General features: G+C 40.4%; 1 protein-coding gene across 7 annotated transcripts in view; it reads left to right on the top strand.

The window, feature by feature from the left end:
• The window catches only part of PTPRM (protein tyrosine phosphatase receptor type M), a 440,879-nt gene extending 433,222 nt beyond the window's left edge, over positions 1 to 7,657 (top strand). For all 7 annotated transcript variants that reach the window (XM_066329240.1, XM_066329214.1, XM_066329205.1 and 4 more), the window contains 3 exons: positions 189 to 352; positions 2,431 to 2,566; positions 6,870 to 7,657. In XM_066329240.1, the coding sequence (XP_066185337.1) occupies positions 189 to 352; positions 2,431 to 2,566; positions 6,870 to 6,923 (354 nt within the window). In that variant the 3' untranslated portion in view covers positions 6,924 to 7,657. The remainder of the gene's footprint in view (positions 1 to 188; positions 353 to 2,430; positions 2,567 to 6,869) is intronic.
• The last annotated feature ends 9,403 nt before the right edge of the window (positions 7,658 to 17,060 follow it).

The raw sequence follows: 17,060 nt of genomic DNA, 5'->3' as shown, positions 1-17,060 counted from the left end.
TAAAGACTCTCGTTTTAATAACTCCACTGGAATTTAAAAGTCATAAATCCTCAAGGGCAATTGAAGTGACATTAGCAGTTTGTCAGCAATTGCCTGCTTGAACAACTTCCCTCACTGATGCGAAATGCCTAAATTACATGCCCAAAAAAATCCTGTTGCTTTTCCTGCTTTTATCCGGATCTCTGCAGCCCCAGGACGGCTATCGGATGGTGCAGCAGTTCCAGTTCCTGGGATGGCCCATGTACAGGGACACTCCTGTTTCTAAACGTTCCTTCTTGAAGCTCATCCGCCAGGTGGATAAGTGGCAGGAGGAGTACAACGGGGGAGAGGGACGCACAGTTGTACATTGCTTGTAAGTACTGGAAACGGAAGAGAGAAATGCGGGAATACTGTCACAGAAATTGTGCCAAGCTTTAAAAGATTTGTGTCGAGGTGAAGAGGCATCTGTCTAATCTGGAACTGAATAAATAATACAACTGCTGATTTAAAAGCTTTGAATGCAAAAGGAATTGTGTAATTTTAATGTAGATTCATGAGTTTCCCCATCTGTCCTTTCTTAGAGCCCTATGAAAAGATGATGGGTTCGAGTTAACTCTATTTTATATAAAAATGTCCAGTGACTCTTGCAAATGGGAAAGTTGCATATTTATTCACAGTAAATCAAAAATGTGCTTTCAGAACAATGTACCTTTTATTTCTGGAGATAAGGAGCATAGAAATAAGTAGTTTTGGAGGGGTGATTCATTTTCCAGGCATAAAGCACAGGAGTAAAAGTGGCGTGATAGACCAGTTACGATGATCCTGTAATTGCCTTACCTTTCTCTAATAATGGTATATATTTTTGTCCTCCTGTGACTTTGTGCTCCACTGATGCAGACTCTCCTCCACTCTGCCACCATCCTTCTTTTGGTGGTGTTTAAAACTTGTACGTGCCTTTGCTGTCAGAAGTACCTGATCTTTTGAGACTGAGTCTTCAGTGGTTGAAGTTGTACTCATCTTCCTCTAAACGTCTGTTTAAAGATGTTGCCATGAAGGAGAAGGGACCTGCTAACAGGAAAGCCATGTTCAGAAGTTGGGACCCTGTGTCAGAATGATGGAGGAAAATCTAAGAGTATATTAATAACTCCCACTATCATTGACCTTGAACAAGTCATTGCTCTTCAATTTCCCCATCTGTAGTATGGGGATAATAATACTTTCATCAAAGGAGCATTGTGCAGTGTGTTTAATTAATGTTTTGAGATCTTTAGCTGAAAAGACCCTTTTGAAGTGCAAATTACTGTTATCTCTGAGGTGGCTGATGATATTAAATAGTTGTACAACATCACACATGCGTCACTTCCAGGCAGTAAAGAAAGAAAAAGCTCTAATATAATCCTTTTAAATGACTTTATTTTAATTAAAATTCTCAAACAATCCCACAATATCAGGCACTGTTTTGGCAGCAGAGAGCATTCTTTTCATAGTGCCTGGATGTGACAGATGTGCAACGTTGTATCTTCCTTTGAAAATCAACCATTTGCAAAGCTTGTTTGAAAGACCTGCTACCTAACTAGTCTGCACTCTGGTAATTATTAAGGTTTATTATTTTCAGTGAAGCACAGCCTAAAGATTCTGATTAGAATAAGTGTAGAAATAATGGGGTTTCCAGAAAGAAAGAGATTCTCTTGAAGATTAAAAATAACCAGGGATAAAGTATTATTAAATACTGTATTTGATCGCGTATATGAACATTCGTGCCTGGCTTCTTTGTTAGCAATTCACTTCAGGTTCTCATCCTCTGATAACTGTGGTTGGAGGAGGAATACATCTGCCTTTAGCAGCAGTCCTTGCCAGGCAGCCAGCCCCTCTTTCTGCTGCTAGGAGCTAAGATCATCAGCCAGGGGGACAGGGCAGCATCACCCAGTGCCATACCAAGCGCATCCACCAGCACTCCCACAAATGAGACTTCTAGTGCTTTTGCAGATCCTCCATAATGCCTTTGTGTCCAGGAGGAAAGCACCAGAATCAGAATAAAAGAACTCCAAGATTTGCTTTCTCAGTGGCATTTCCAGGCCTGATGCTCATTGCAGCCGTGTGTGTTTACAGTGCAAAGCAGTGTTGAACTGAAACTAAAAGTACTCTGTCCTTATTTTAGCATCCTCTTTGTGCTGTCTTCAGTGTTCACTGAAGGGTGGTGCAAAACTCAGCCGTTCGATTCCCTCCAGGCTGTCAGCCTGCTGACTTCTGAATCATAGCTTTGAGATCTTTCAGCATGCTAATTCCAATTAAAAATCATGTTTTGCCTAGAGTTCGGCAGCCTTTGAGGCCAGGACTGTTCTGTGGTTTCTCCCTGCTGGAACTCGTGCCTTCTGGAGCCATCCGTGTTGCTGTACAAGCTTGTGACACAGAGTCCAATGTAACTGAGCCATTTTATCACTTTCACTGCAGGAATGGAGGTGGCCGCAGTGGGACGTTTTGTGCAATCAGTATTGTTTGTGAAATGCTTCGACATCAGAGGGCTGTTGACGTATTCCATGCTGTGAAGACACTGAGGAATAATAAGCCTAACATGGTGGACCTTCTGGTATGAGCTTTTTAACTGCACCATTAAACAGAAAATGTTCCTTTTCTCAGAAGAGTCAGTAAGATTTCCAGGATTTGCAGTGGGAGTTGTTCACAAAGCAAGCAAGTCATTTTCAAAGGGGATAATGAAGTCACTTCACTTGTAAGAGTATTTTTACACTGCTTTCTTCCCAAGGAGACTTTGTCTCTGTTCGTTTGAATTTTTTAAGTGTTTTAAACTTTCAGATGAACATCCTTATTAATTTTCTTTTCTAGCAGGCTGAACTGAGTGGAGAGCGGCCCTTGCATGGTAGAAATAATAGTTATGTAAAATTAAATGCCAGATTTTCAAATTATATATTTTATAAATAGCTTAATCGCCTAATATTTATCAAAGCCATGAATTTCAGTTTGACATCCAGAATATTGCATTTAATTATGGTTGCTCTATCTCACAGAAAGATTAAAGAAGTTCAGAAACAAGGGGCCATGTGCAATTATTTTCCTAGAGATGTTTTATGAGCTTTTTTCCTAAATGGAGAACTGCTGAAGTGCCAGCTGCTCTGCCAGAAGAGCTGCAGAACAGCTTAAACCAGCAGGTTCTTACACTCCAGTGTGTAGTTTTGTACTTGGAGATGGGTGTAGTGTGATGCCCTGTTCTGAAGCCTGGGCTATAAAAGACACTTTTACAACATCCTGCTGCAGAGGTGGCTGCTTAAGAGGCAGCTGCATTTGATTTAATATCACAGGCAGGAGGAAGCAGCATCTGGGCACTTTCAGGGATGTTAACCCGATCAGAGCCAATTTTGCAAGCTCTGGTTAAACAAGGTGGGGTCATTTCAGCAGCTTTTCTATAGCATGCCTGGGGTGAGGCAGGAGACATCTTACTGAGCTGGTCCAACCTCCTGTAATTTTAGGAGAGGAGTCCCTCAGATAAGCTGAGTGTGACACACACACACACACACTGGGGAACAGGCAGAAAGAGTGAGACTTTCACACACAGGTGAAGGCAGGTAGGCAGGGATATCCACCTTCCCACCACATGGATAGATGCTGTGCCTCCTCTCTGCTGTAGGAGAATGACTCCCACCCTCCCACCACATCCCCCAGTGCTCTCTCTTTGCCTGCCTCTGAAGTTCCAAACCCTCCCCTAGGCCCAGCTCTGGGCAGGCACATGGAAAAAGGCCAGATGTTGTCAGCTGTGCAAAGCAAGGAGGGAGTTCACGAGCAGCACCACAGGACCATGAGCCCACAGTGTGAACTGCGAGTCTTGTGTCAGTGAGAAACTATCAAACTTCCACTGTGGTGGGAGGCAGCAGCTTGGTTGGTTTCTTTTCCTCTAGTTTATATTCTTAGGAGGAGAATCATCATGCTGAGAACCATACAATTTTATTTCCTAGGTATTAAGAAAAATGTCCTACTACTTCATTGAGGTAGTATAGTTTAGACAGGGATTTGGCAGTCCTGCTGTTCTCCATTCTCCTAGGGCTTGAGTCCACAGAACTTGCTGATCTCTTATTCATTTATTTTACAGAAATAAAAAGCAAATTACCAGTGTAGATGTACAGTTAAAGAAAATGCTCCCTATAAATTTCTATTTGTGACAGTTCTTCGGGTATAGATCTTTCAGGCAGTTGTCTCCATTTTTCAGCAGAGAATGTTTTTGACCAAAAAAGCTAAATATATTATTTTAGATGTAAAAGTACCTTTTAGTAAATTGAGAGGGATATTGGGAATGTCTGGAAGGCATAGAAAAGCCTTGTAGGGCCTTTTTTTATTAGAAAATTGCAAAGCACTTGTGAAGGAGGCCAGTATTGTTTTCCTTATTTTAACAGATGGAGGAATAAAGGTAAGGAACAACCAGGATTTTTCCCATTATCACATAATGCACTGACTGAGCAGAGTTAGAATCTCTTCAGTTGTGGTTTGCCACCTCATAGGAACAAATATTTGAATTAGCCAGGTTTCAATTTCCATGTAGATTGCTTCGTGGTAAAGGGAATTGAGGCACTTGAGTTCTTTTCCAGATCTTGTTGCTGACTTTATCCCTTACGACCTTTCTTATATTATGTGTCTTTGCCTCAGTTTCTCTATAGGAAAAAGAAGAACAGTAATATTCATCTACCTTGTAAAATTTTATGATAAAAGATTAAATGCTCAAAATCATGACATTATTTCACAAAAGTAGGTTTTGGGTTTTTTTTTAAGACTGCTTTATCAATACATGTCATGCACTTTCTGACTAGATAAAAGGCAGTCTTTACCACCCATACTTAGAGATTCATTTCTTAATTTCACTGCAACCTTTGGTTTTCCTCCAAGTGTAAAAATCTGAATGCCACATCCCTACAGTATAGAAATCTATGAATTTTCTCAGCTATCATACAAAGACAACACATGATACTGCAAAATCTCTATTATGGAATGCCCAAAGCATTTGGTGATAAATGTTATTTGGCCTACCCACAGGAGTCCTAGAAAATAAATTTAAATATAACCTCTCTGAAGCTAGATAGTCTAAAGAGACTTTTAATATCCACCATCAAGTGAATAATAAAAATGTACAAAGGACACTAGTGAGTGAACACAGTAGGAAATAAGATATGTCTGCTCTTTAAGACAGGTATTCAGTTTACTGAAAATGACAGTTATTCTGCTGGATCCGTAAATCAGCATAAAATGAGCATGGAAGAGTGGAAATGGATGAGTGGCTGATCTCTTGTTTTGATCTGTTATGTAGTTATAGAACAATTTCCATTTATTTAGAAACATATATGCAATAAAAGCAGGAAAGGAATTTACATAATACTCTGTTCTTTCCTTTCTTCTTTTTTTTATTCTTTTCTTTTGAAGAAGACACAAGCAGTTTATGGAACCTTGCAGGACTTTAAACCCACACATACAATTCACTCATCACTTAGGTTATATGTGCACCTAAGACTTGTTTTCTTATCATGTGACATTTCTCAGCAAAAGAACTTTGAAATGGTCCATGCTCATTAATAGCTTTTTGATTTTATTAATAGTTTATGGTCTTTAGTTACAGTTTATATTTTTATATAAATTTTATATAATTATATTTTAATCTTTATATTAATAGTATATGACATGTTAAGTGGAGTCTCTTCTCAGCTAAAATGTGAACCAAAATCACAAGTACAGGCCAAAAAATTTAATCCTTTAAAATATTTCCTTCAGTGAAAAGAGAATATATCTGAAGATCTTACTACTCATGATGTGGGGCAAGGTTGAGTGCTGTCAGCTCATTATATCTGTTGTTGTTCCTGAATGGCAATATGTGCTTAGTTATCCTTTATTAATTGAATAAAGTGCATAAGCAAAAGAGGCTCAACACTTACTTCTGTTATTTCAGTAACAGAAATAGTCATAAAACTGGCAGGTGTTAATAGATTGGATTTTCAGAAGCCAGACCCCTTAGATTCAGGGAACCTGCACTTACTATTTCTTTCAGCCTTTTTTTTTTTTTTTTTTTCATTTAAGTATTTGTAGTATTTTTAAATATTGCAAGAATGGAAACAGGAAAGGGTATGTATGCACATAAAACTGGGACGTCATCAGCGACTGCACCATTTAAAAGTTTCAGAGTGGACAAAGGTCGGTAAAAAACATCTCTCCATTCCACTGGAGATATGAAAGGGGCCAAATCATGGCCCTTTGTCCCCAAAGATGCAAAGTGGGTTTGCATCCCTCAGGAAGGGGATCTCCCTGGAACTTGCTCTGTTTCCAGGCAGTTACAAATAAAACCAGCATGCCTGTGTTCGAAACACAAGGCTGGCACCTAAAAGCTTACCCCATCTCACAGGGCTATTGCACAATCTTGTGGGTTGGATCTGGGCTGCAGATAGAGGACCAAGCAACTCTTGCCCTGAAATGTAGCAAGTGCCTGAATGACAATCAAAATAGAAGTTTCAGTTTGGGAAGTACTAAACACTGGGTTTATTTTAAGATAAACATTTCCAGGGAGGAATTTCAATAACTCCAATTCTCATAAAGTACTACATGAGCATTTGACAGATGACAGAAGGGTTTCAAGTCAATTTGCTTACATGCTATCAATTTTTCTCATACAAGTGTATTAGAGCAGCTAAATACTCACCTAACACGAGCAGTGCCATAAGTTACTATGTATAGTGTCTATTGTCTGGTTAATATAAAGATTTTCTTATCTGAACAGAAATTGGATTTGCAAACTGGTTCCCACTGACAACAGCTGAGAGTAAATAATTTTAACAGGAGAGAAATATTGACCCCTTTAATTAAGTTTCTTCAATAGCTGACTTTGTGGTTTTCTTTTGATTTTTCAGGATCAATACAAATTCTGCTACGAAGTGGCATTAGAATACTTGAATTCTGGCTGATTGTCTAAACAGCACAGACAAATCTCCTCCTTTCACTACCACAAACAAAGCAAGTCACTTCATGATGTCTGTGTAAATGAGATGAAGACTTCTCAGTGTTATGCTTCTACTGCTTTGTATAATTGGCTCTTTTTAAGAGCCGCAGAAGTTGTTTATAAAAACGCTTGCACTGCCCGATTCCCACTCTGAAGCCGCTGCTTGGCACCCCTGTGAGCCTACACCAAACCACGTGGCAGTCCTTCAACACCGTACTCATACTCAGCCATTGATGTGGTGAAGCAGCATAGTCCTCTGGTAAATAAGAGAGCACAATTATATTCTTATGAAGGAATTTGTACTTTTTCTGTTACATTTCGTTGCCTGTGATTCTCGGTTATTGTCACAGCCTAGTGTACATTTCTGTTCTGTGGAGAATGCTGTCTGGCATTTTGATAATATATGATTTTTAGTTATATTTGTATTCTAACACATGCATAATAAACAAATCATATGTAGCTTATCTGAACTAACAGAAAGACATGTACCAAATCATGATAATTTTGTTGAGTTGTAATTTCTATCCACTTTGTACCATTTCAGAGAGAGAATCTTGATAGAAATTCAGTTACAAAATTCAAAAGACAGGATGCTCAGATTAATATATCCAAAGCTTTTTTCATTTGTTTATATTGTAAATATTTTTTGATTTCATCAAATTATTTATTCATTAAAATGATTTTTTTTGGTGAAGCACAGTGAGTGACAATCATTTTTATTAAGCCCTGGAAATGCTTACTGTATGATAGTGTAAACATTTGTTTACCTTGTATGGATTCTCAGCTCAATAAATAATTACATACATGATAAAATTTTGTTTAATTTAATATCTCTTGGCATCTGAGTGCCTCCAACTAAGACTCTTTTCTAGATTAAATCTAGTAAATACTGAGCTACCTCCAGTGGGTGTTTATTTTGTGATCCAGTGTTGATCCAGCCAGTAGTGAGGTCATAGAATCACAGAATCATAGAATGGTTTGGGCTGGAAGGGACCTTAAAGATCTTCTTGTTCCAACCCCTCTGCCACAGGCTGGGACACCTTTCAGTAGACCAGGTTGCTCAAAACCCCATCCAGCCTGGCCTTGAGCACTTCAGGGATGGGCATCCACAGCTTCTCTGGGCAACCTGTTCAGTGCCTCACCATTCTCAAAGTGGAAAATTCTTCCTAATATCTCATCTAAGTCAGCTCTTTCTCAGTTTTAATCCAGTCCCTCTTGTACTGTCACTACAACCTCTTGTAAAAAGCCCATCTCCATCTTTCTTGTAGGCTCCCTTCAGGTACTGGAGGGTTGCAATTATGTCACCCTGAAGCCTTCTATTCCCCAGGCTGAAAAAAACAAATTTTCTCAGCCTTTGCTGGGATCCCTGGAGCTGGATACAGCTCACCATAGTGGAGTAAGATATGCTGTGCCAGTATATGAAAGAGGTGAATTGTATGCTTAGGAATGCACTTGCACAAATGCAGAACCTGAAACACGCTTTTTTTCTTCTCTGAAGAAGAGATGGTGTGGTGCTGGTAGTACTTGGTCTTGTCACAGCAACCCTCTGCAGCCATGGGCATTCCCTGCCATTCCCTCTGTGCCTGCTGCTGCTGTGGGAAGGGTGATGGTGCTCTTGTTCTTGAGATGCATGACTGCTATGAGGGAGATGTAATTCTTTCTATTAAAAATGTTAAAGACACCAATACAAGAATGGCTGGTGGGGAAGTTACTCAAAAAATCATGAAACTGCTCTGTTACTAGAGCTGTTGCCAGTACTGCCAGTGGACAGGTTCACACCATTAAAGCTCCTGAGAATGGCTGTACTGATCTTCCATGGTGTTTGGATGGTTCTCTTTTCTACAAAGCACTGACCAGTGTCTGAATATGCTGGGAATTGCCTTTGTTGCAGCAACAAAGCAGCAAGAAGGGGGAATGAGTCAGCAATGGCTTGCTGAGCCATCTGCTGGAACTGCAGACATTTTTCTCACCCAGAAGTTTCAAGGAGACATTGCAGGCAGAGCAACTGTGGTATCTATATAAATGTATCAGTCAACCTGATACATTTTGAGAAGCTCTAAATATAAGGATAAAGTTTGGACAGAATGACTCACAGCTTGTCAACTCCCAGTTCAAAACCACTCGAAAATTCAGACCTGAAGACACAAAGATTGGTTTGCTCTGCATCTGGAAAGTGTCTCTCTTAAAGTGGAGCTGGCAGGTACAGGCCACTACTAAAAATTGAACAGAGGTACTGAAAAACTTGGGAAATACAACCCCAGTCCTGAGAAGAATGATGGTCTTCGGATAAACCTTGTAGCACTTCAGCGTGTTGCAGAATGTGCTCTTACTCATTTTAAAACCCTAGTGTTAGGAAACAAAATCCAAACCTCTAACATATTCTTCACAAACAGTTTGACAGGCCAGGTATGCCAGCCAAGCACGCTTCTTCGTAATAATTATGGGACCATAAAAAGTTGTGTTCTGTGATCTGTCCATTGAAATATGCATGGACACATCCAGTGTTTCAAAAAGCATAAGATATGTGTGCCAAAGGAGTCCTAGGACAGAAGGTGATGCTGGCAATTTGGTCCCAAACGTGAAATGCACTAAGAATCATGGATTTCTCTCCTGAGCACAGAGATTGCCAGTGTCAACCAGACATTATTTCAGTTGCTGCACTTGTGCAGACGTACTTTGCACAGGTAGGCCTTGATGGGGGGCAAGGGGTCAAAGGAGACAAGGAGGAATGAGTTCTGCAGTGATTCTTACTCTTTTACTGACATTGCTCTTTTTTCCCCTAGTTCTTCTGACACAGAGTTTATGTTGCAGAGTCTGTCTGATGTTATTCCAAAAGGCATTCTGCAAACTTCAGTGCTGTAAAACTGGAGCCTGCCAAAGCAAGCACAGCAAGCAGCTTTGTGTCCTCACTCTCATACTACAGCTATCAATCCATGTGAATCACAGAGGAATCCAGGCTTAGGCAAAACAGTATTTTGCCACGAAGAAAAAACAGATGAGGACTTGGGATGAAGCTGATCACATGGTTGGAGCATGTCTCCGATAAGAAAAGGCTGAGAGAGCTGGAGTTCTTCTCTGAGAAGAGACAGCTCCATGGAGACCTCATTACAGCCTTTCAGTACTGCAGGGTACTTTACAGAAAAGATGGTGACAGACTTTCTAGCAAGGCCTGTTGCAATAGGTAATGGTTTTAAACAAAAAGAGGAACTGTTTAGATTAGATGGAAGAATTTTTTTCCAGTGAGGATGGAAAAATAGGTTGCTCAGAGAGGTGGTAGATGCCCATTCCTGGAGACATTCAAGGATGAGTTGGATGAGGTTCTAAGCAACTTGTATCTGGTGGAAGGTGTTCCTGCCCATAGCAGCAGGGTTGTTCTAGTGCATTCCAACCCACACTATTCATTCAGGAGTTAGGAACAGAGAAAATAAAAGGAATCAGTAGGAGGAAGAAGATATGAACACAAGGGGCTGATATTCCAGAACTCTGAAAGTAATCTGGAGGGTGGCATTTTAGAGGAGACAAAGAAAAAAGCAGCAGCAGCCATTTTTAGTGTTCATAATCCAACCTCTCTTTTCAGAAGAAAGTTACATAAATGCAGGCCCAGTAGAGCTGCAGAACTTGGGGAGAGATCAGTCCCAGTCTGGAACAGAGGGAGGGATGTTTCCTTCAATGCCTAGTATACACAGTATGTAAGAGATATATAAATGAATAAAGAGAAACTTTAAATGGTTTGCTGTTTGTTGTATCACCCAACTCATCATCTCTCCAGGACCTGAGGTAGGTGGTTTTTGCTAAGCCATTCTGAAAGAGCAGCAGTGGGGATGGTGAGAGAGGTGATGGCATGCAGGTTATCTGTATCTTTATAACAGCAATGGTCCTGACAGCTTCCTGGGCTTCTTTATCAGCAAATTAGTCTGTTCCTGGCAGGATATATTCATGGAGTAGTAATGGCTTAAAAGTCTATATCTAGTAAGATGAAAAATAGAAAAAAATAGAAAAAACTTGTTACCCAGCTCTACAGAGTATGTTTCAAAAAGGTGTCTGTGCCACAGAGACTTGATCTGAAGGTGTGATACATCATCAAAACCATCTTCATTTTGAGTATCTCTTTCTCTGGTTCTGGCTCATCTTTAATATCTCTGAAATGTTTTCTTTTTATTTCATTGTATGTGGGTCTATCCCCAGATCCAACTGCTTACTGTGTGTGCCCCTTTCCAATTCTTTAATAACATGTAGCCAAAAAAAAGCAAGAGTTTTGTTCTTTGAGATGTGGCAATGGAGATAAATTGACACTTCCAGCAACAGCTATTCCAAGCATCTTGCTTTGGGAAGGCCTGGGGAGGCTGTAATGGCAGTAGCCAACCTAAAGCTTTTGGCCTTGCTCACTCGAAAACCGAGCAGGATCATCTGCTGAGTCTCCTTTCGTGGCTGAGTCTTGTCTCTTCTCCCCCTGCCCCCTCCCCCATATCAAGAATGACTGAAGGAAAGTAAGTAAATTTAAAGTTTGCTTGAGGTTTTACAGCCTCGTTAGTTTTCTGATTCAAAAGTAATTGGGTTGCTCGGCCTCCCAAAGTAACTTAAAGCATTTGTGCATTAGCCTTCAGAGGCAGCAAGTTATATAGGCAGATCACTGTAACAGAACGATTCGTCGTATCATTTTGGATTTATTGTTGGCTTTACACTTACTTTATCAGCTTGGAGCCTTGCTCTACAAGATCTCATGCATCACATATCTCACGCCAGACACAGGGCTTTATTACAAGAAAAATTAAATTAGGAATAGAAAAAAAATTGTACAGCTTAGGTTTGTTGTGTGATGCTTGTTAGGGAAGTCAGTGACCATCACCTATTTTGGGATGCGCTACCAGAGACCATGTGAAAAATAATGCTGTTTCTGATGGAGCTCATTTGTTTGGTTGGTTTTTGTAGCTTAGACCTTGTCTATATGAAATTATAAACTGATGCATGCACTTGCATTGCTTCGGCCATTCACATGCTCTGCCTGTGGGAGCTTTCTATAAACAACTGGCATGAGGGAGTTTGTTCTGCACATCCCTGCTCAGCAGCCAGCATTCCCCTTCAGCATCCTAGCCCACTTTAATGGAAAAACCTTTTTAAAGCCTTATCCACCCTTTGCAAACTGCAATAAACAGCAGCAGCAAAATGTCTTCTTCACTCCTGCTGCTATTTCCAAGCAGACTTCTCTGTGGAAGGCTGAAAAGACTCACCTGAACTGCTTCAAGTGTAAAAGCCACTTCCTGCTGCCCACACTTCCTCCAGTTTGTTTCTCCAGGTCTTTACCTACTCTGGGGCAAGGCTGTCACATCTCCACCTCCAGGGGCCCTCCTGGAGGATGCAACGCCCTCTGGTGCTCCCATATCCATTCCAGTCCTGTCACCACAGCATGGGCTGTTCTTTCTCAGTAATATAACTTGAGAGAGGTGGGAGGAAGATTTGAGGCTGAAGGGGGCTGGGGTCTACAAACAGTGCTGTGATTTTTTTTTTTTTTTTTTTTTAATATTACTGGTAGGATTCAATGTACAAAGGCACAGAAAAGCAGGGCCTTGGATAGGAAGAGTGAGAATGATACTTGCTGTAGCTTGTCTGAGGAAGTATGTCAGGGGAGATTAATATCTCACGTTCACTGACAGTCTTTCCAAGCAATGATGTTTTTACTTCTGAAACTCTTGTATTGATGTGTTTTTAGTAGCAGCTAGAAGATTTTTAATTGTATCTCTACAGTTGTGATATTTCTAGCAATTGAAGGGCTTTGTGATGATGTGCTCGGGGGTCACAATTAAAGCCCAAGTATCTTTCATGCTAGACATGCATTAATACTGCTGCCAGGCCTGAGTAAATGCAATCAGAACTCCCAGTCCTACAAACACATTAATATCCTCTTGTCTAGTCCAACGTACACAAAAAAATCAATCTGATACTCGCACACATTATGCATATATGAGCTCATCAGTTCTTATGCATGTCCTGTCATGATGCTATATTGAGTCTGGTTGGGGTGAAGTTAATTTTCTTTGTAGCAGCCCATATGGTGCTGTGTTTTGTACTTAGGATAAGGCAGTGTTGATAGCACACCAATATTTTAGCTATTGCTGATCAGTGTTTGCACAGCATCAAGACTTTCTCTGGTTCTCACCCTGCTTCTACTCCAACAAATAGCCTGGGGCTGATCAAGACCGGTCAGAGTGGGAGGGACAGATGAGCTCCACTGACCAAAGACAGGATGTCCCATACAACACATCACCACACTCAGCAACAAAAGGGAGATGGAGGAGGAGGAGGGAGCAATTTCTAGAAGACTAGCTGGGCATTGATGTGTCTGTGGGAGGTGGTGAGTGAATGAATATCTTTGCATTAATTGTTTGAGGCTTTTATTCCCCTTTCTTCTTCCACTTCCCTTCACTTCTTAAACTCTTTTTATCTCAACCCACAGTTTACCATGCTTTTGCTCTTGCTGTTTTCTGTCAGGACTGTGCCAGTGTCTCTGTGGAGACGTAACTGCTGGCTGGTGTCAGTCCACCACAGCACTTAAAGGTTTGTAGGACTAAGGTCTACAGACATCAGTCAAGAATATGCCTCAACAAAAATTTTTAAACAGGAGTTTACTTGTCATAAAATGAATGGGGTTGCTTAGGTGCTCAAGCACATGATGTATGTCATTAAGAGCACGTTTTAAAAATTAACCTAAATAGAGCAGATTGGCCCACTCATTCAAAGTGATAAAAACATGGAAGTTAGTTCTGTGTGGCAGAAATTTGGGGCAAACGTTTGGCCCTCTCTATCTGTACACTATTCAGTCCATTTTAAGCAATGTCTATAACCAGCATTTATTACAACAAAAACCCCTCTGCTAGTGCTTTTGCTATGCCATGAATGAATGTTACAAGTGCAGCAGAGCCCTTCCTGAGAGCTTCCGGGCCTGCACAACTGGAGACACTGTACAAGGAGGTGGCACTTGACCTTGATGAGTTGTCCCTCCAGAAACTATTACCTTCAGATAACTCAGAAGGGAGAGCACCTTCCTGGATCACATACTTCATACTCCTTTCACATTCAGGTTAACAAATGACAGCCTCTGAAGAGACACTGGTATGTATGCAACATCTTTACTCTCTGTATTTGTAACCCTTAAAAGTTGAGCTGAATGCATAGAGAACTAACCTGCTGTTGTGTCCCCTTGGAATTCTGATTTATATGGTATATAACAATCAGCCTATAATATAAACCTTTGGGGGATGAAAAGTCTTGGGAGTGAAATATAGTTACTGCCTTGCCACATGAGAAGTGGGATGACATTTTATGTTGGTCCTTGAAGATTTCATTATCTCAGTGTTCTCCAGTCTGCACAGTTAGGTGAGAATGTCTGGGAAACTCTTGCACATCCAGGCATAAGGGGAGTGACCTTTGTTGGACTCAGACAGGAATTTAATCACTATTACACACCACATAAACCAAAATGTAGCTTTGCTGTTACAGGGATCAGCACAGATTCAGCCACACTGAATTGCAGCCATGGATTGCAGCCCTGTGTTTTGGAATGATTACAGTCTACATCTGAAAACCAGATTTTGAGCAAATCCATAGGGACAGCACTGTTAAAAAACCATCTGCCAATGGCTTGCAATGCTTTTGCTTCATTTTATCCAGGTTGGATTTTTTTTCTTGGTAGGATATGAGCAAAGTATAATTCATCACCCAAACTAGAAACTTTTCATCCTGGTTCTTCAAGCCTGACTGTACTAACCTCTGTCAAGACCTAGCAAGAAAATAGTACATACATAAATCTGTATCTCTTTCCACAACAATCAATGAATGAAATGCAAAATCAGTCTGTCTTCTGCCTTCTTTAGACAGCCTTGCATGGAGCTACGGCTCAGCCTCACAGCCAGAAGGGCCCAGCAATGAGTGCTGCTGTAACTGATTTGAATAAAAGCCTTTGATTTATTAAATGAAAGCTTTTGATATATTAAACTGTACTGTATTTCTATCAGATGACAAAGCCTGCTGGCTAAATAGAGTTCCTCTCTCCTTCTATTGGCACTCCTCTCTTCTTTTTTCCCTTCTCATCGCCAACCTTCCTTCTTGCCAAATCACTTTGATCCACATTCTGGGTATCTGACAACCCTTAAGGATCAGTCTGTGGTCATCCTGTGGCTGGTTTGACAGACAGCTTTGCCAAACCCATATCCTCCAGTGAAGGCTCTCATTCCTGCTGGCAGCGTTGCTCTCCTGTTTGCCATCCCACACATCTATCAGCAGTGCAGCTGGGGGCAGGGCATCATCTGATGAAGGTGGGCAAAGTTTTATTGCTTTGGGTTGTGTTTACCTTCCATGTTTTTAAATAGAGTGTTCTCTCTCCTCCCAATTCTCTCTTGCAATACACGTACTTGTTGCATGAGATTTCCATTTAGCTGAGACTCAGGAAGACTTGGATACCCTTCCAATACTGGCACTGCTAATACAACTACAAATTCACTTGTTACATTTCTTCTGGGCAATGAAGATATAATTTAGTCCAACCTTGAACATCAGACTACTAAGTACTTCTTGTTAGCAAGCAGTCAGAACAATATTGCAGTGTAATTTTCCACGATATGCTGTGTCAAATGTACCAAGGTTATCGTGGTTTTACTTTCTAGAGGTGGTTGGGCAAGAGCAGTGTCTTCCCTTTACAACTGATAAATGGCTACATGATTTGGCACCAGATTATTCAAGCAGACAAATTAACTTCAAATATTAATACATTCAGCAGCCAGTCAGACAAATTGCTTGTTCTACAAGCGCCAGAATGGTCATGGGGGGATTTTCCTTCTGCTTTCAGGAAACCTAACCTCCAGAGCAGTGCTTGGCCAGGCCAACAAGACCATCAATCAGCTAACAAAGTTGGCAGCATCTTCAGTTCTCTCTGGAAAGGAGGTAGGAAAGAAAAGAAGCTTGGCCAACTTGGCCAAAGTCTACCAGGATTTTCAGAAATCTGTATTTCAAATAAAACACACATGCCAAGGCTCTGACTCATCATGGCCATCTGAGGACCCTGCTAGGAGCCTGCCTGCCCCAAAACTGTTTTTCCATGGCCATGGGGTGAGTCATCTTGAAGAGGTCTGTCTGCCTCCACAAACTGGCAATGATGGTGTCCCTGTAAGATGGGCTACCATCACCTCCCTTCTCCTCTTGCATATTTTACACCTAAATCCTTCCAGGATTAGGACAAACTTGTTTAAAGTAACATGCTATACGATAATATCAAATAAACAATTGAGGAAATGAAGTTTAAATACATACATATAGATATAAATTATGTTAGGAGAGTTTAAAATTTAAATTATCTCATCAGTTAGTGAAAATGAAAAATCCCTAGAAAACTTTAACTCTTTCCAGTCTTCAAGCATTTGCATTTATGTATTTTTTGAAGCACAATATTCTCTTAGAACTGATCCTAACTGAACTAGATATGGACTCAGAAGCCAATCTGTTGGTGTAGCTTATCTCTAGATAAGAAAAACTGAAAGGAAGAAAGGCATTACTACACATGACACGATACTTGCTGTGTGGAGTAATTATTGTGTTCTTTGTACTCACTTAATTGTCTGGTTGTAGAGCTTCAGAAAACATTTCTCGTAGAGGAGTATTTGAAGAAAGCCTTAAGGGGTGAAAACAAAAGCCAAGCTGACTGTTGCAACACAACTCAGATAAGATTACAAATAAAAATTCTCTGTTCATCAGGCAGAAAACACGTTTATAATTTTATCATTTTGTTCAAGTTTTTCTTAAAATTTATATCTTTGTTGAGTATAAACATATTTTCTCCATAACATATGGCACTGAACTGAACCAATCAGGAGGTGCTGTTTGTGCTCTGAGCACTAAAGCAATTCCATAAATTATGCAGTATATTTTGTCAGTAAATGTATAGATGGGAAAGTCATTAACATCACCAATCACACCTTATTGATGTATGTTAGCATATATTTTTACTATAACTCACAGGTGTGAAATTCTAAATACACTTCACATGGTGATGAGGTATCCAACTAATTTGGCTTCCAAAAGACATTTAACACTACTAACCCATGGAAATGGGTTG

Source organism: Sylvia atricapilla, chromosome 1 (assembly GCF_009819655.1).
Source record: "Sylvia atricapilla isolate bSylAtr1 chromosome 1, bSylAtr1.pri, whole genome shotgun sequence".
In the NCBI taxonomy this organism is placed as follows: Eukaryota; Metazoa; Chordata; class Aves; order Passeriformes; family Sylviidae; genus Sylvia; species Sylvia atricapilla.
The sequence above is the reverse complement of the archived record's forward strand: the minus strand, read 5'-3'. Positions and strand labels throughout refer to the sequence as shown.